At 36.0% G+C, this 20,446-nt stretch overlaps 1 protein-coding gene across 15 annotated transcripts in view; it reads right to left on the bottom strand.

The window, feature by feature from the left end:
* ZNF280D (zinc finger protein 280D) overlaps positions 1–20,446 on the bottom strand; it is a 124,581-nt gene that overhangs the window by 102,676 nt on the left and 1,459 nt on the right. For 5 of the 15 annotated variants that reach the window (XM_014860457.3, XM_070501240.1, XM_070501212.1 and 2 more), the window contains exons 2-3: positions 1,175–1,220; positions 997–1,056 (exon numbers count right to left, since the gene is read on the bottom strand). The exons of 1 other annotated variant lie outside the window; for it this stretch is intronic. In XM_014860457.3, the coding sequence (XP_014715943.2) occupies positions 997–1,024 (28 nt within the window). In that variant the 5' untranslated portion in view covers positions 1,025–1,056; positions 1,175–1,220. Of the gene's footprint in view, positions 1–996; positions 1,064–1,174; positions 1,221–1,660; positions 5,539–20,446 lie in introns of those variants that run through there. 9 more of the 15 variants (XM_014860458.3, XM_070501256.1, XM_070501229.1 and 6 more) reach the window with 5 other exon arrangements.

Below are 20,446 nucleotides of genomic sequence, written 5' to 3'. Positions count from 1 at the left end.
GGAAAAAAAAGGAGGGGAAGATTGGCAACAGATGTTAGCTGAGGGTGAATCTTTCCCAGCAAAAAAAAAGGCTCAGCTGCTACATTACAGAAAAAAACAAATTAGGGAAACCCATTATATAATGATAATAAAAGTATCATTTATTTCCAGTTGGTGTATGTTATGGGCTGAACTGTTTTTCTCCAAAATTCATGTTGAAGTCCTTATTGCCAGTACCTCACAATGTGACTCTACTTGAAGACAGTGCTTAAAGAGGTAATTAAGTTAAAATGAGGTTACTAGGGGGGCTCTAATCCAATATGACTGGTGTCCTTAAAAGAAGAGATCAGGACACAGATTAATGCATAGAGGTAAGATCATCTGAAGACACAGGAAGCAGATGGCCATCTATAAGCCAAGGAGAAAGGCCTCAAACAGAACCTTCCCTCATGGCCCTCAAAAGGAACCAACCCTGCAAACACCTTGATCTTGGACTTCAAGCCTCCAGAATTGTGAGAAAATAAATTTCTGTTGTTTAAGCCATCCAGTCTATGGTACTTTGTTATAGCAGCCCTAGTAAACTAATACAGAAGAAAAAGGTCTTCCTCATTCTTTTTAACTGGGCACTGCCATTGTCAATACATCCAGGATATACTGCTAAGAAAAAATTTTTAAACAGCACATAATAGCTTTCTGATTTTTTTTGAAATAATTTCTTTTTCATCTATGCGTAGAAGAAACATATGCGATTACGTATAGCGAACTGATAACAGTAGTTATCACTACTGTTATCTAGTAGTGGTAGTGATACTCCACTAGGCATAGGGAGAACACACTTCATTTCTACTTTATCCACTTTGTGATTTACATTATTTGTTTTCCTGTGAGCATTTGTTACTTTAACAATTTTGTGTTTCTGTCTTTAAGAAAATGCGCCTACCTCTCATCCTTTCTCCTGAAGCAATTATCAATACAAAAGCCACGTATACTAGTACCAGTCGTGGCAGCAACACTTACTTTTCAGCTGAAAAAGGTTGTCGCCCATCAAGCTGCGGTTGACTTTCTGTAAATTGTCACCTAAGTACTGACACATGATATCAGTCAATTTTACGAGTCACTTTAAAGAATGCCAAATATTGAAACACGAACTTGGGATTCAGAGATTCTTGGATCTAATTTTGATCTCCAAACTCACCATGTGACTCCAAACAAGGCAGCAAGTTATATCTCAGTTTTCCTTCCTATAAAATAAAGATACCTAGTATTAGAGTGGATTTCAATAAATTAACTGTGTACATATTTAATCTTTTTTCCTACAGAAAGCTCAATTTTTAAGTTTGATATATTTGACATATACATACACTTCACTTTACATAATTGATTCACTCCTGAATAACCCAAATTTAGTACTAGGTAAAATGGTGATTCTATTAAGCACTTAGTACTTGAAGAAGGCTTAATTAAAAAACTACAAATAATTTTTAAGAGCATCCGTTTATAAAAATGAGTAATCACCTCATAATGTATTGTTTTCATAAGTCTCAACTATCAAATGCTAAGTGACATTAATCTTTGTTACCTATTCTTCACATTTCAGATATAAATGTAATTATTTCCATAAGAAAACATAACTTTAAACTTTAGTCTATATTTTTCTGGGTTTTTTTAACAACAAACTTACAAGGAAAAGAAAATTGGTTGAATATATTTCATCATAGATTAATTCATTCAAAAAAAACTGCCCATTGCCTCTGTATACAAGACAATGTGTTAAGATCTAGGGAAAAAACAAAGATGAATAAGTCATAGTCCTTGTCTTCAGACATTTACAATCTGGTACGTCTATAATCCTTTGGGTTTTAAAAACAAATGCTGTTAGGATAGACATTATCCAAAAAAAAAAACATTTGAATTGCTTTATTTAAAACAAGAATTTGTCTTCTGCATTCTGACACATATACAACAGCGTAAGTTTTACAAAACATACAAATATTTTGAAAACTGTTTTAGTTATAAAGCAAAAAAGGTCAAAAATTAGGCATCCGAAACGTAAAATATTGAAAAACACAGCCAATTCAATCTTCACATTCCTCTTTATCCTCAGGCTGACAAAAGAAAGTTTTCCTGCTTTTTAATTTCCAAGTTATTTGGACTGAATCAGTCCACAGAGGGAAAAACATTATTTTAACTTTAGAAGTTACTGCTATAAATGTTTGAACTACTATCACAGGAGTCACTAGTGAATCTTGTGTCTAACTAAATGCACCAAGTTCTAAGGTCTATTTAAATCTCTTTAACTCAATTATGTGAATAGAGCTTGTCCTTACACTAAAATCAGTGTTATGTGTATATCAAGAAGATAAATTAATGACAATTCTTTCTCAGCATTAAGGATCTACTAGTACCAAGAATAGAGAATTTTTTAAAGTGCCATAATTATAGAGCCTATATATGAGACTCATATATAATAATTTTAAGTGATCATATAAATATCTCTTAGCAAAACTCTAAAATTAGTATTCAATTTACAAATACTCAATTAATGAATGACTTGTCCATATGAACAAGATATCCATTGCCTATGACTAGAGATGATTCAAAATTCAGTTCCTCAGGACGGCCGGGTGATGTAGCAGTTAAGTTCACGTGCTCCGCTTTGGTGGCCTGGGGTTCACCAGTTCCAATCCTGGGCATGGACCTATGCACCACTTACCAAGTCATGCTGTGGCAGGGATCCCACATATAAAGTAGAGGAAGATGGGCACGGATGTTAGCTCAGAGCCAATCTTCCTCAGCAAAAAGAGGATTTGGAGGTGGATGGTAGCTCAGAGTTAATCTTCCTCAAAAAAAAAAATTCAGTTCCTCAATTTCACTAGCAACATTTTAAATGCGCAAAGCCACACGTGGCTGGTGGCTACTGTATTGGACAGTGCAGCCACAGCACACTTCTATGCTTATCTAAAGAATCATTGCCATATTTTGTCCTGGTTAGAAACATTTTCATGGATTCCTCTGGCATCTCAATCACTGGAGCATCCCAAAACTATCACCATAAAAACTCCTCAAGGCAGCACTTCAGAATTTTGTTAGAAGAGCATGGAACTCTATGAAGAATTAAATCAGCTGCCACTGAAGTGGAATATCCAGCAAAGATATGCAGTGGGGATCTCAAAGCTTCAAAGGTCTCTAGCTTCTGCAGCTCAGAGTTGGCTCCAAAATAGCCAGAAAAAGAACACTCTATTTCAGCTAATGACTCAGGTAGAAATTTCATGCCCATGTTTAATACACTTATTTCTATGGAGAAAAATACGAATTACAAGTAACTGACTTTTTTTTTTAAAGATTGGCACCTGGGCTAACAACTGATGCCAATCTTTTTCTTTATGTTTTTTTCTGCTTTATCTCCCCAAAACCCCCCTGTACACAGTCGTATATCTTAGTTGCACGTCCTTCTGGTTGTGGGATGTGGGACGCCGCCTCAACGTGGCCTAGACGAGCAGTGCCACATCCGCACCCAGGATCCGAACCCTGGGCCGCCGCAGCAGAGCGTGCAAACTTAACCACTCGGCCACGGAGCCAGCCCCGTAACTGACTTTTTAGAACATAATGTAATTCATCCATTTTTGGAGATTGCTCACCACATAATTATAAATTCCTATTTTATTATTTTTTTGTTTCAGCTTTTATATATCTGAAATTAAACTATATCTTAAAGGATTTTTTCTACAAAAAAACTTTTAAATCAATGAAAAAATGTGGGTTTAAATTTTTAATTGTTTGAAAAATTCACTTTTATCCACTGATAGATATCACCTGATAAAATGTCGCTGTGTTAAATAATAAAGGTAATGCATCTGACCTAGTACACGGCACACATTATGGCACAGTTATGTTATGTACTAGATATAGTCCTATTTACTCCATGACAAGGGAAAAGATTAAGCAGTTCCACAAACCACAACTGTAGAGTCTGAACATAAAATCGAGCCCTAGCCTAGAAAGCAGAAGAACCAAGTCATAGCCCCAGCACTCCCACAGCTTTCAGTCACGTCACCTTACAATTCTGGATCTTGGCCTCTTCAACTGAATGACCACTAAGGCTTAATTCAGCTCTATACTTTATAATTTACTGTACACTTTAAACACTTTTTAACCATAAACAGTAAAACTTGGTGAAGAATGAATGCCAGGTTAAAATTCTGACTCAACCACTTACTAGCTGTACGAACTTGGGCAAGTTAGTTAATTTCTGTGCCTTGCTTTACTATGTGTGTGGGTATATATACATATATATTACTTATTTCATAGAGTTATAATGAAGATTAAAATGAGATAATATACATAAAGCACATAGCTTGGTGGCTGGCACAGAAACCACTCAATAAATCTTACTCTTTTTTTTTTCTGAGGAAGATTAGCCCTGAGCTAACATCTGCCACCAATCCTCCTCTTTTTCGCTGAGGAAGACGCCCTGAGCTAACATCCACGCCCAACTTCCTCTACTTTATATGCAGGATGCCTACCACAGCATGGCTTGACAAGCGGTGCGTAGGTCCGCACACAGGGATCCGAACCCGCGAACCTCTGGCCACCAAAGCGGAAGGTATGAACTTAACTGCTGCGCCACTGGGCCAGCCCATTACCCATTTTTAACTCTGGGCTAAATCCCATGTTAAAGAACTCTAAGAACTGATCACAATTTTGTTATTATACTGAAATTTACAAGCTATCAGCTGAGCATTTAAAAATCATTTTATTATATAAGATCTCCATTACAACAGTATTTCTCATGATGAAATTTTAGGTTTATGAATATACCTTCTGGAATGTGGCTATCAAATGTATCGTGCCATATTTTCATTTTACCAAAGCATTTATAAACTAGTTAAAACACAAATAACATAAACTTCAAGTCCTCATTGAACATTATAAATACTACAATTTATCAACATTGTTAAATTATATACTACTAATCTCATAAAATAAAACAAGTAGCTAATTCAAAAATACCAACATATAAAAATTTACATTTGGATAAAGTGTCTTATACCATTTCCACTAAAAAAAAAAATTTCATTCTACATGCATACCTGTATTTTAACTTCTAAAAAAACATCCTTTTTAAAAAGGAGTAGGCAAATACAAAAGTGAATGTGAGGAATATGGTGAATGGTTAAATTTTCCATCTCCCCAGACCCCAAAAGTTAGTTATTCAATAAAACAATCCAAGAAACCACATTAGAAAGTTAATCTTTGTTTTTTCTTCTCATCATAAAAATAAAGTTTTAATTGGGGATTGCATTCCTAACTAAGATGTTGGCAACATTGGGGCCAACCCAGTGGTACAGCAGTTAAGTGCACACGTTCTGCTTCAGTGGCCCGGGGTCCGCCGGTTCAGATCCCGGGTGCGGACATGGCACCGCTTGGCAAACCATGCTGTGGTAGGCATCCCACATATAAAGTGGAGGAAGACGGGCATGGATGTTAGCTCAGGGCCAGTCTTCCTCAGCAAAAAGAGGAGGATTGGCGGCAGATGTTAGCACAGAGCTAATCTTCCTCAAATAAATAAATAAATAAATAAATAAATAAGTTCTCCAGTTTAAGAAAAAAAAAGAAGTTGGCAACACCAAAACCAGATACGATTAATTTAATATAAAAGGGAAAATATAAAATAAAAATTAATATAATCATTCCAAATAATGAAAATTTATGTTCAAAATAAGTACAGCATATACTTAAATAAAGTTCAACTCGCTCATAAATTTAGTCTAAGATTAACATGCTAGCTGTAAGCAACACTAAACCTTTAACAATTTTATATACTTGGAAGAGTTTTTCAGTGGAATGATTTGGATGACACAGGGTCATTGGAACACTTCATAAAAGTTTGATCTGTCACTTTTCCCTCTCACAAATTTCAAAAAAAAATCAGGCATTCAAATCATTCCACAGACTTGAAAGCTTTGGTTTATGTTCTATTCCATTTTATAAACAATTCTTTAGTTTTTGTCACTAATGGCATGCTGCAATGGAGTCTATAATTTTAGAATTCTAATTCCAAAGGAATAGAGCTTAAAGGATTCAAAGTGGGTTCTTAACTATGAGTAACAACCTGCTATTTCCAACCCAGGTTTTGTAACCTCTCAAGAATTTCCAACTGTTCCAAGGAGGTACTCGAAAATTAATTTTAATTTAATTTTCATTATCTTAAAAATATACACGATCTTTTGAGGAAGAAGAATCATTTAAAAAACTGTTCTATACCATCTTTATATCCATCATCTACTGATTCCATCATGGAAATTAACTGTAACAGGATTAGAAAAGCAGAGAATGATATCTACTTTGGCACTTTAAGACAAATCACACAAATAGAAACCTTAAATCATAAGCAATAAACCCATATATAATTGAAAGAGAGACCCACAACTAAAATTTGATTTCATAAAATTCAGGTATTTAAATATGAACTTTCATAAAGAAATTATTAAAAATTTTTATTTACAAACATTAAACAGATGAAGTTTCAAAACAGTATTTCTTCTTTTTATGCCTATTTTCTTAATGCTTTATTGTTAGAAAACTAAGTATCCATCCTTTTTAGAATCAGTCCAGTTGTTATCGTTAAAAACCACAGACTTATTCTCAAGAAGGGCACATTCCAACCACATAAAATGCACTGTTAGAAACACCTCATCACTAGCAGCTAAAGTATTGCAGACAAAATACTAGGTGATCATAAAAACTAGATGTCACATCAAATCTCACCCAATTTCTGAAACACTCTAATTGTTATTTTAAGTAAAACTCTGCCTTCTGAAAATGGTCATTCCAAGAAAATGAGAAAAGGACCTAACAAGGGAGAATATGGATATAGATAGTTTAATTTTTCAAGTAAACCAAAAATTTCAAATGTCACTTTTAAAAGATTATACATTCAGGAATCTTCACAGTGAACAGGCAAACAGAGAAGGGGAAGCCTTGGGACTCAGCCTTGAAAGCAGCAGCCTACAAACGAGATCAGAACTAGGAGAGGAAATCCAGGTCTTGAAAGAAGCTGACCTGGCTGTTTCCAAGAATAAGGCCCAAAGAGCAATTAGACCAGCTTCTGCTATCCACCTCCTAACCTGGAGAAAAAACTTCATTCTCCGAAGGTGGAGAATCAAAGAATTACCACTTTTATTCACGGAAATTAGGAGAAATCCAGATGGATTCCTTAAAGTCTGAAGGGGATCAGAATATGCCACCCCAAAATATGCCACTTTGGCATAAGGATTGTTTTGAGCTAAAGGGAATTAAGAAGTGGAAGAAACAGAAAGAGCTCTCTGCCTTCCCTATCTGTCTAAAAGCAGGACATAAATTTCCCTCTTCCATACCAGGAATAGGAAAAACTACCATTATCACTGGAAACAGGTCGGCACCAAAATGGGTCTGCACAAACAAACCTGACTAAAATAACCCTTATCTTCCATTAGTTTCCCCTATATATTTACCTTTCCTCTATTTACCACTCCTAGAAGACCAAATCCCTTTTCCTTTGTCTTGCCACTTCACAAATTAACCACCCTTTGTTAAAATGGTATAAGCCCCCACATCTAACCACCTCTTTTGTCTTTTTTTCTCTATGAAGACCTCCATAAAGATAAAAATTTAAATATTAACATCAAATAAAATTTGCATACCTATTTTAATCTGTCTTTTTATCAGTTTAATTTGCAGGTCCCAGGTACTTAACCCAAGAGGATAAAGAAAAAGGTTTTTTTTCCTCCACTACAAGCCAAAACAATTCTCCAAGTTAGTAAGGTCAATCAGGATATTCTAAAGACAATGAAAATACTCCATAACATAAACAATTAAGACTTAAAAAAAAAATACACTTAATCATTTCCTATCTAATGCAAGGCACAGTCTTCAGTGCTGCATAGAAGATGAAAAAAGTCCCTACTTCAAGAAGCTATCTAGTAGGGCGATTATGATAAATACAGAAATATCATACAAAACAGGGCATGGTAGGTGTAATAATAAATACTAAAAGTGCTATAGCAGAGGTTCTTGATAAGGCATGGGGGAACCACAGAAATAAGAAATATGCAAAATGTGCACAACTTGTACTTTTTATGGGAGCATCAAATTCTCACAAGGATCTATGAACCAAAAAGGCTAAGAATCTGTAGGTCAGGGGTTGGGGAAAAAACAATCAGATCTAGCTGGGGGATATGGAAATGCCCCACCATGGAAAAGACATATACATTAATCCTTAAAGAAAAGATGTTTTCATTAGTTTTTTTAAGTAAAAATGTTCACTGAACATGCTTCAAATATACAGGAGTGTGTGAGTAAAGAGTATGAATGCTTATTCCCTCCCCTCCCCTACCCCCAATCCCACTCATCAGTTTGGTATGTGATGCAATAGATAAGAGTGATTAAAGACACAGATAGGGTAATGGTTCAGGGATAACAAATGCATCCCAATGCCTTATATGTCTTACCGTATAAAGGGCCATATCCATAACAAGGATTTGGATAAAGACCATACCATGTGCAGATTAAATTTATAGATGAGTAAATAGTATAATGCACATTAAATAACAAATGAGGCTTTCAAAAGAACTTCACAAGATAGAATGAATAGTAAACTCTAGCACAAAATAAGTTTTGTATTTGCTCAAAAAACAAAATTTACAAAAATATAAATTGAAGATGTACTACTTATCAGTTTTGGTTACCACAGATCTAGCAAGTCAGAAGGTCATTCATTGAAAAAGTATATTTATTAAACATGTACTATGTGCCAGATATTGCCAGGCAGGAATACAATGATGATCAAAAATTAAGACACAGGTCTTGCACTCATGAAGCTTATAGTCTAGACAGGGACAAACACTCATAAAAGAGATGTAAACTGACAATGGTTAAGTGCTATGAAGCCTATGGGTATGGAATTTAAATTCAGAGAAAGGAAAATTAGGTCTAGTTAACAATGAAAACTGGCTTCCCTAAGAAAGCAATGATTACGTTGTTATTTGAAGAATGAGTTGAAGTTAACTAGGCAAACAGGAGAGAGAAGAGAGCATTCCAGGCAGAAGAAACAGCATGCGCAAAAGATCTATGGCACAGCAAATACAAGAAACTGAAAAGAAACCAGTGTGACTGGAAAAGAAGGGGGTATATTGTAGGAAGTAAGATAGGAGTCAAACAATGCAGCACGTTGTAGAACATGCTAAAGAATTTTCTCCTTATCCTAAGAGCAGTGGAAAGCCACTAAGGAGATTTTAAACAAGATCTGATAGGATCAGATTTGTGATACAGCGTCAAAATAACAGAATTTGAGTATAAAATCAAAGAGATGGCGGTTTTATTCTATTCTGTCCTAATCAATCCCCACTTGGAATACTGTGTATTGGCTACGACTGTTTCAACTATGAGTAACAGAAAACCCAACTCAAACTGGCTTATGCAAAAGAGAATGTATTGGCTCACTTACAGAAATAGCTACAGGCACAATTTAAACAATGATATGTGAACTCGATTTTTCTCTCTCCATTCCTGAGCTTCACTTCCTCTATGTTGATTCTATCCTCAGAAGGGGTCTCCCATTGTGAATGACTGTAGCAGCTCCAATTTAACACCTTCCAAGATTGAAGTCCAGGACAATGATAAGAGCACCAGTTCTGACTGGAGTTAATTGGTTTGACTGAAGTCATATGCCCTTCCCTAAGCCAATCCCTACTGTTAAGGGATTGTGACAGGTTTAGTCCCAGATCATATGCTCCCCCTGGTACCAGAAGTAGAGACCCAACCAAAAAGAACACAAAATAAAGACTGGAGGAGGGGATGGTTCCCCAAAGGAAAATCAAGACATCTGTTACCAAGGTAAGGGTGAACAGATGTTGGGTAGCAAAAATAGACATCCACCACAAGGAATCAGAATCAGAGCTTTGTCTAGGTCAAAGAACTAAAGATAATTAACCTAGGAAACATGAGATGGTGGGGCAGGAATGGTAGAAGTGAAAGCTGTTACAGATATTTTAAAATTTGCCATGAGAAAGAAGGAAAGTGGGTGACTTGTTCTTTCTGGCTCAAGTGCTAACAACAATAACAATAGTAGTAATATTTACTTGTTTTGAGTAACCTAGAGAATTTAATTCCTGGTGTTGAGCTTCAAAATAACTACCTAATTCATTACATACTACTGTAAGATATTATAATTATAAATTATATTATCTATAATAATTATCATTACCATTAGCTAACATTAATTAAATGCATACATTAATTCATCTAAGCCTCAAAAAACTCTATGAGATAGATACTATTATTATCCCCACTTTACAGCTGCGGCAACTGAATTCTAGAGGTTAAGTACCTTGCCCAAAGTACTACAACTAAGTGGTAAAGGAAGGATTCAAACCAAGGTACTTCAAAGGCCAGAGATTTCAGTCCCATGCTATTTGTCCTTACCAGGAACAAGACCAAAATTACAGAGAGGCCGATTTCATCTAAACATAAGTACAAAACAATTAGCAGTTAAAATATCAGAAAAGCAGGGGCCGGCCAGGTGGCACAGTGGTTAAGTTTGCACGTTATTCTCAGGGGCCCGGGGTTCACCGGTTTGGATCCCAGGTTCGGACATGGCACCGCTTGGCAAGCCATGCTGTGGTAGGCATCCCACATATAAAGTAGAGGGACATGGGCACGGATGTTAGCTCAGGGCCAGTCTTCCTCAGCAAAAAGAGGAGGATTGGCAGCAGTTAGCTCAGAGCTAATCTTCCTCAAAAAAAAAAAAAAAATCAGAAAATGAGGTAAACTTGAGATGTGAAAGATCATCAATGAAAATTATGAAAAAATTCAAGCATTATGTAATTGAAAATGGTCACTTTCAAGATCCCCATCCTCCCAACCCTAATATTGTAAACATATTCATCTAGTAGAGGTATGTTAATTTTTGTCTAGAGTGAAAGGCAAGGCAGATTTGTTATTATTTCAGTAAAAAAAAAAAAATTGTCCTAATTGAGAATGTTGAATTATGAAACTTCATTTTGGAATTATGAATAAAATATTTTGGCAATCAATCTACTATATTCAAATATTCTCTAGAAACATTCGAGTATAATAATGAACGAAGCAGTTGGGTTGAAGCTCAATACTGAAGATGAAAATCTTGAGTTTATTCAAAGTAAGCAAATTCCTGGAGAAAAAGTAATAGTTGATAGTTTTAAACATAAATTGCATTTTAATTAATAAATCTGTTTGATAGTTTAACTCAGCACTCCCAACGATATCAAGATGTACATCACAGACACTGATTCAGAGCAAACATCTCAAATATCAATCATCATGATAAACCAACTTTTTAGAATTTTGACAATTTTCTTAACACCAAATTTTTTAACATTAGTTAGTAGAAAGGCTGTGCTTCAGTAGACTGCTCAAATCTGCAAATCAGTCTAAACCAACAGTCATCAAAAGCTTCTATGTACAAGAACACTTCTTCTTCGCAAGAAGGTATTTGGAAGCTCTCTTTGCACCACCTCCTCATCGAAGTAAAACTCCCCGCTGGTCCTGATCATTTGCTCTAGTTATTACTACCCACTCTGTCAGTCAAAACTCAGCTGAGCACAGTAGGGCAGCTACTGCATTTTCTACTGCACAGTATTCTGAAGCTATCCATCTGAAGATCCCAATAACCCTCCCAATAGCCAGATCAACCTACCCTTCCTTTACTTTCATTTTCCTTATCTTCCATCTATTAACCCAATTTCTTGAAATATCCTCCTCAATAATTTTCTGCATACCGACTGACTGATTATCTACCCACCTCCTCCCTTTTAACTCTTCACCCATATTCTCTTTCTCCTTAAATAATGTAAAATCAGATTTTCCATAAAGTTTAGACCTCAGCCCTACACAAATTGTTCCCTAAAAGATAGATCTAATAAATTGCAGTCTTAGCTGTCAGTTCTCAGTAGCAATCCATAAAATCATCAAATATTGACGTCCAACCCTGACTTCTCAACTATAGTCCAGTCCTTCATCTCTTAACTGCTGAAAACTGCTATCTGGATACCTAAACGCACCTCAAATTCAGTATTTCCCTAACTGAACATAATTTCCCCTCAAGAATTAGCTCTATAGTATTATTCATAATAGCCAAAAAGTGGAAATAAGCCAATGTTCATCAAGTGATAAATGGATCAACAAAATGTGGTATATTCACACAATGGAATATCATTCAGCAATAAAAAAAAATGAAGTCATGATATGTGCTACAATACAGATAAATCTTGAAAACATTTATGCTAAGTCAAAGAAGTCAGTCACATATTGTATGATTCCATTTACATGAAATGTCCAGAATAGGCAAATCCAGAGAGACAGAAAGCAGATTAGTGGTTGCCAAGAGCTGGGGGGAGGGGAGAATAGAGAGAGGCTGCTTAATGGGTAATGGGTTTCCTCTTGAGAAGCTGAAAATATTCTGGGATGAGATTGCTGGCTGTACAACATCGTGCATGTACTAAATGTCACTGAAGTGTACACTTTAAAATGCTTAAAATGGTGAGTTTTATGTTAGGTCAATCTTACCCCAATTTATAAAAATTAGTTCTACCCTTGCACTTCTCTTTTTCTACCAATGAAACTGTTATCCTTCTGATCTTGAGTCCTTGGAATTTTTTTCAATGTCTCCCTCTTTTATTCATCATATCTAATCAACTCCCCAGTCCTACAGAGTCTTCCTTCAAAATATCTCCCACAACCACCCTTGCCTTTCCACTCCCTAGGTACTTATTCAGGCCCTTAGAACTTCATACCTATAGTAATAGATTTACTTTATAAGATTCACTTTGTACTCGATCTCTCAGCATCCAGATCTATCTGCTTTGGTCCATTCAACAGAACCACCATATTAACAATTTTCTAAAATAATGCTTTCATTGTGTCACTTATCAATTCTAAACTCTTCAGTAACTCTCCACCAACCCATGCAGAACTGGGTTATCCTAGTGCTAGAAGCTTCCAGGGTACAGTGAGGTGCGCAGAATAGGCCAAATGCTCTAGGAGCTGGCACTTCCACCCATGGTTGGTGCTGCCAGGCTGCAAGGCTAGTCCTGAGATGTCCAGCCCAAGAGAAGAGTAACCTTGAGACAGAAAAGCTGAGGGTGAAGTGAGGGAAGACCAAGGCATCACATCTTACAAAATGAATATACAGCACCCAGTACCCAGTATTACAATGAATGAGATGATCTTTTTCTGAGACTCAGTTTCCTCATCTGTAAAGGATAGATGATAATACCACCCATCTCAAAGGAGTATTTACTTTCAGGATGAAATATGATAACTGTGAATACACCTTATAATCTCTGAAACACTACAATAAAAGAAAGATTAAAAAGATATCTCGTGTTATAACTTCTTAAATGAGCAAAACCACTAACAATGTACTGTCAAAAAAGTAGGGCCAATTTTCTTATTTACTTTTTTCTATTCAATAAAGTTGGGAGATCTATTACTTATTTTTCCCCAAGGAACTTAATAAAGTCATTTCCATGTTGTATTTTGTTTATGAGGGCCTTTTTATCAGCAGCCAGTAATCCTGTATGGTTGAAAGCCAGATAACTTTAAACCTTGAATAGGAAAAGCAAAATGAGTGAGTAAACAAAGCAGGAGATAGGGATTTGGATATACCTGAAACTCCCAGACCCCTCCTAGGCTGGCCCTCCAGGTCTTGCTTCTCAAATGTGCCAAAGGTAACAATTACCCACAAAATAAGGAACACACAGGAATGGAGCCTAGAAGCAAGGAAATTATTTCATAGACTAATGATCTTTGCTTTAGCTAACAGCCCTCAACTGAAAAGCATTCAGGCAGTGGCCATGCTGAAGAAATCCCAAACCCAGCCAAAAAAAAGTGTGGTTGATTAACTTCTAAGGATGGAATCTTCACCTGTCAGTCCACAAACCTCAACCTGAGAAATTTACTATATATTAATTTGCTTAACAATGACTACAATAAACCCACTGCATATTGATATAAATATCTTTATTAAAAACAACTATACTTTCCAAAAAAAATTGAGAGGAGTGGCATTGTTTTACATTTTTGCAAATTTCATTAATATCTGTCTAAATAAAGACAGGACTCTCTTATCTGCTTCTTCATCCAATCTGTTGCACTATATTGCGGTGTTGAAGTGAGGAAAATCCAGACTCATAAGATAGGTAGGTGGTAAAGAGAGGACCCTGTGAAGACTTGAAAGCGTCTAAAGTCCCCAGACCACTCTTAGAGAACTACTACACTAGAGAAACCAAGTCAAAGCCTTTGTTTAACAAAGAGGGTCAAATTACTATACTGGCCATATTAGCTGGCCAAAAATTTTGTATATAATCCAGAGTAAAGTAATAATTTTTTTTCTCCTTTATCTCACCAAACCCCCCCCTCCCCGTACACAGTTGTATATCTTAGTTGCACATCCTTCTAGTTGTGGGATGTGGGACGCCACCTCAACTGGCCTGACAAGCAGTGCCATGTCTGCGCCCAGGATCCCAACCCTGGGCCACCACAGCAGAGCGTGCGAACTTAACCACTCGGCCACGGAGCCGGCCCCTAAAGTAATAATTTTAAACTGTTAGAAAATAATCAAGCGATGAGTACAACAGTAAGAAAAAGCAGTTACTGAACAGTAATTATGTATAAGGCATGGTGTTTAAAAACGCAAAGAAGCAAAACGTACATCATTCCAAAAATCACACTGCATTCATCATGGTGTAGTAAACTAGAAAAGCAGAAATGTTTGCAATAAAAATGATAGAAATAAAAAATATTTTTTATTTAATCCAGTTCACCAACAACCCTAAATATTGCACCCTGATCCTCCAGGGTTCCAGTTAATCATTTTTAACTATGGAGGATATCTGAAGGTAAAGTTTGGAAGGAAGAGGGAAAAAAATGGTAACAAAATTATTTTAGAACAAAAACCTGAAGGAATAACTTTCTAACTACTACAAGCATTCATTAGAGATGTAGTGCAAAAGGTTGAAAAACCTCTCTGTAGTAGGAGAGGCAGGCAGGTTTAATGCGTGTGTCAGAAAGGGGTAGAGCTCTATATCTAACTGACCAGATTAACCACTAACCTTCAGTATACTATCAGGGTCCATAGTAACAATTTTAATGGTGTTTTTTTTTTTTGAGGAAGATTAGCCCTGAGCTAACATCTGCTGCCAATCCTCCTCTTTTTGCTGAGGAAGACTGGCCCTGAGCTAACATTCGTGCCCATCTTCCTCTATATGTGGGACGCCTACCACAGCATGGCTTGCCAAGCGGTGCCATGTCTGCACCCAGGATCCGAACTGGCAAACCCCAGGCCACCGAAGCAGAACGTTCGAACTTAACCGCTGCGCCACCGGGCTGGCCCCCAATGTCAGTTTTTGATTTTCCTGCTTGAGCAGTTTCAGTTGTAAAGACTGATGTTTTATGATTCATTGTTTCCTAGAGATCTTCAAGTAACAACAGGAAAATGTATTTATTACTTTTAAATAGAACAAAATTCATTCTATCTTACAATTACATGAGTCTATAGAATTCTTTATAAATCTAAGATACATTATGGGATCTTGGTGATTTATTTTTCCCACATCTTGAAACATTTTGCTAATTTCATCATCCTAGGTGTTATTTCATCATTGTTCATCAACTACTCCCAACTGTGCTTTAAAAACAACTAAAATAATAAGATAACGGAACAATGATTTAATTGTCAAGAAGGATATTGCAAGAGTAAAATAAATCATCACTAATGCATTATCCTTCATTTTTATTTTTCCTTCAGTTTTCTTATTGTTTCACACAAAATATTACATCAAACTTCAAAAAGGTATAAACAACTGAAGACATCATCTTTGTAGTCTGTGTCAGGAAGGAAAAACTTTACTTCTACCCTTTTAGGCTGCAGTAGCTAGGGGCCTGTGAATTAAACTAACAAATGACAGATTAACAGGAGAAAAAGCACCCAATTTTTATTAATATTTACATACACAGGAGTTCACAGAAAAGAAGTAAAACTCAAAGAAGTGGACAGACTCAAGGGCTTATATACCATTTTAACAAAGGGGATTTGGGCTTTGAGAGACAATATATCATGGGAAAGTAACTAGGAAATATATGGGAGAACTAATAGAAGATAAAGGTTATTTTAGTTAGGTCTGTTTATGCAAACTCAACTCCCTGCCAACTCTTCATCTCAGGTGTCACTCTTCCCTTCCTGGTACGAGGGGAAATACCTTCACAAAGGAAACGTATGCCCTGCTTCCAGGCAGATAATGGCAGGGTAGAAAACTCTTCCTCTATCTGTTGATTCTCAATTGCCTTTTGCTAAAAATAGTCCTATGTCAAAGTGGCATATTTTAGGGTGGCATATCCTGATCCTCTTCATCTGCTTTTAGTTTTCACTGAATAGCTTAAGAACTCAGAACTTTTTATTTTCTGCTCATAATGGAACAGAAGAAAACTGACAGAAGAGACATTTCACAATTATCAGATGAATGCAAAGACAGAGAGCAAGCACTTCTGACTCCAAGGATGACAGTGAAATTCAGACTGAGTCTTCAGATCAGATATTCTAGATAAATTTTCTCAAACTCAACAATGAATGAGTGAACAATATATTTCGAAAAACTAAAAGGAAATACGGTATTCTCATTTGGCAGAAAGGATTTCATCATGCAATATTTTTACAAGATTGTAGACCATTCTCTTGCTAAAAGGACATGTGACAGTATTCTTTCATCTTTCATGTCTGTGTGCTAAAGTTTAACTTAATATAGTTCATAAGCAGACAAGTGTTGAATGCAAGCATACAGAACGGTGACCAGAAGGAAAGAGATGATGTGGAAATTTTTTAAACTCACTGGATTAATTATTCTAATTGGTGTCCACAAATCTAAAACTAAAAATATCTTACAATTATGAAGCAAAGAAGACAGCTCTCCTCCCTTCAAGAAAATTATCAACCATCAAATTTTCAAAAGATTCTTCAAGTATTGCTTTTGATGATGCACATGCAAAAAGAAGACCCAAAAGGAAACATAAGGTACAACCTAGTAGGGAAGTATTTGAAATCTCAAATCAGTCTTTACAAGAGGAATATGTTTGAGGTTCATGTGTGACAGCTGATGAGCAGTTAGTCGCATTCACACAATGTTGTCCATTTCAGGTACCTATACATATACCTCCACAACTCGGAAAATATAGAATAAAAATATGGGCAACTTGTGAGAGAGAAACATCCTAAGCTTGGAAGATGCAGAAACACACAGATTCAGAAAAGGGGTGAGAGCAGAACCAAGTGTATTACAAGAACTGACAATAGAATTTAAAAACTGTCAGAAACACAACTTGTGAGAAATTTTTTATAAGTTGAGAATTGACTTAGTATTGTCCAGTAAGAAATTTTCCTTAGTTGGCAATATCAGGAAGAAAAGGGTTGAACTTCTGTGAATTTTCACAAATAGAAAGCAAGAGAAGTCAACTGCACATATCCGGATTTCAAAGATTCGATGACTCTTACTGACCTGAGAAAAACTAGTTACTCTTCTCAGCTCAATGCATCCTCAAGCATCAGTGAATTCAAAAACCCCTACCTAAACTAACCTCAAGAAAGATGTATTACGAAAAGACTAAAGGAAGGGTAGATACACTCATTAAGAAGTCAGTACCTACATGTGCAAAAGAATGACTTGAAGATGATGGTCTAGGATTGCAATTAGCACAGAAAACACTTTGATTGTATGGGGAAAGCTTTAATTACAAAACCGTAAGTTACCAAGAATATTCCTCATGCAAACAGGACAAGAACTTGCAAGAACTAGGAAGAGAATTTTATCTTCCCTCTAACCACAATATTCCTTTGCACAGGTCTCACAGTGGGAAGAATAAAGGAAGCTGTTCTTCGTGTAGATACAAAAACTTTAAAAAAAAAAAAAGTGTACTACAATTGTAATAAGAACGTTTGCCAAGAGCATTCAAACATGATGCATATTCACTGTAGGCGTGGTATGTAATTAGATGCATGAGATATATTTTTTGTTTTTCATTTTTCTGTATATACAAAGAGCATACAAAGAGTGTATACAAAGAGATATGCTGTTTAATCTTATTAAAAGCTCTAATAAGTTGTGTTACACTATCTCTTTATTCTCCTGTAAATTATAAATTATAAATTATATAATGATATAAAATTATATAAAATAATTTAAAATACAATAAAATAAAATGAAATGCTTCCTTTCAGTCTAGATGGTACATAGTGATAACTATTTTTCCTGGTATTCTGAGAGTTAAAAGAATTCTTTAAAAAATTGGTTTGCAGAAATGAATAAAAATTACACATTTTTGACACGTTACCAAGTAAACCAAGTCATTATTTCTTTAAAACAACCTGACTGAAAGATAAAATTTTTTTTATTGCAGTAACATTGCATTATAGCATTACATAACATAATCAAATATTTTTGAGTTCTCTGAAGGACTCAAAACATAAACTATTCAGGATTATATATTTAATTAGTGAATGTCATAAATATTTCTCATCTTTCAAAAGTTACTTTTGAAATAACAAAATACGTCATCAATAATCTACAATTTCCTGGCACCTAAAACTACAGTCTACTTTCTATCTACAAAAATTGCTATTCCATTTAGGTATATCCCCTGCCCAACTCGTATAGAAAAAAAAAATCTTGATTTAGTTTTAAATGTTGTCTTGAATAAAGAAAACAAGTGTGGAACAGAAGGGTACAACATTATTCCTTTCTTTTGCCCTCCTCCCCCCCTCTAAAAAAGCCAATGCTGAGGAGTAAAACACTGGAGTGAAGAAGCCTAACAAGGACTAGATAGCCTAACTGGAAAGAACGGGTTGAGGGTTGAAGTAGGAATGCCGAGATTTGCTGTCTTCCAGTAACAAATGACCTCAAAACTTTTCAATTTATCACAGCTCATTACTGCTACAAGGGCCCTAAGCAAACCTTCAAAGGAGGCAGTCTTTCTGACATCTACTTTCTGCCTCTCTCCCCTAGCCACCACAGACTCTGATGCCAACTGGTAGCAGCAATTCCAAGTTCCCCAAACTAGGTGAGTTAATGCTACCCCTCCCCTTTCACCCCCAAACACTCATTTCTACATGACTGCTCCCAGCTATGTCTTTATCAGACTACTGCAGGTAAATTCACACCAAATACCAATGCCAAAATATCACCCCACAGATTACCTGTTAATTGCAAAGGGAAATAGTTACAATGGAAAAATAGTCTGTCACCACCTTATCCAAGAGATCAAATTTGGGATTACTAATAGGATAACCCTACTTTATGGTCTTCTGGTGCTATCTAATATGAATTACACTGCATGACTTATGAAGCATTCTTGCCAAACATATCAAGCCTGATCTACTCAAGCCTTTAGATCTAACTTCAAGTTTACAGAAAATATAGGGGATAGAGGGTTGAATTTAAACCCCATGAGGAGGAAACTGTCAGTAAAATACAGAATGTGGGTTATTCTTTAAGACTACTGGCCTGGTCTCTCTAACAGGTCAATGTTATCAACAACAAAAAAAGAGGGAACTATACTAAATTTTTTTAAAAACTAATACAAACAAATGTAATGCATGATTAGATACTGGTTCCAAAATAAACGACTGAAAAGGACATTTTGAGGACAATGGGAAAATGTGAATACATACTACAGACATATATTAGATTGTAGGGATTATTCTTAAGTGTGATTATGGTACGCAGAAAATTGGCCTTAATCTTATAACATACATACTGACACACATACAGTAGATAGGTGTGAACTGTCATATTACCTACAAGCTTGGAAAATGTTCACCAAAAAGAGCATGAGATAGGCAGGTAAAGCAAATGTGGCAAAATGGTAACAACTATTAAAAATAGGTAGCAGGTATGAGTGTTCAAATGTGCTATTTGTCAATTTTTCAATACTTTGGGGGGAAAAACATGAAAACAAATAAAAACTTGAAAAGTTAAGAAACGAACTCTTAAAAATAAAAATGTAGGGCCAGCCCGGGTGACCTAGTGGTTAAGTTCAGTGCCCTCTGCGCCAGGGTTCGGTTTGAGGGGCAGAGCACTGCCACTTGTCAGTGGCCATGCTGTGGTGGCGGCTCACATACAAAAAGAGGAAGATTGGCAACAGCTGTTAGCTCAGGGCAAATCTCCCACAGCTAAAAATACAATAAAAAGAATGTAAAAGCAGCAGCCTTTGAATAGTATTCCTTAAATTTCCAAGGTGAGCCTCCTTGCCTCTTCTCCTCACTCCATTCTCACAAAAAATTAAACAATATAGTGAACTGAGCACTGAACGAGGAATCAGAAGACCTAAGGTTCTAGAAATGGCTCCATCACTTCCTAGCCACGACCTCATTAAAGACCTCTCCCTGAGCTTCTGATCTCCCCTT

The sequence above is a fragment of the Equus asinus genome, chromosome 2 (genome assembly GCF_041296235.1).
Source record: "Equus asinus isolate D_3611 breed Donkey chromosome 2, EquAss-T2T_v2, whole genome shotgun sequence".
NCBI classification, from domain to species: Eukaryota; Metazoa; Chordata; class Mammalia; order Perissodactyla; family Equidae; genus Equus; species Equus asinus.
This window is presented reverse-complemented; position numbering and strand designations above follow the sequence as displayed.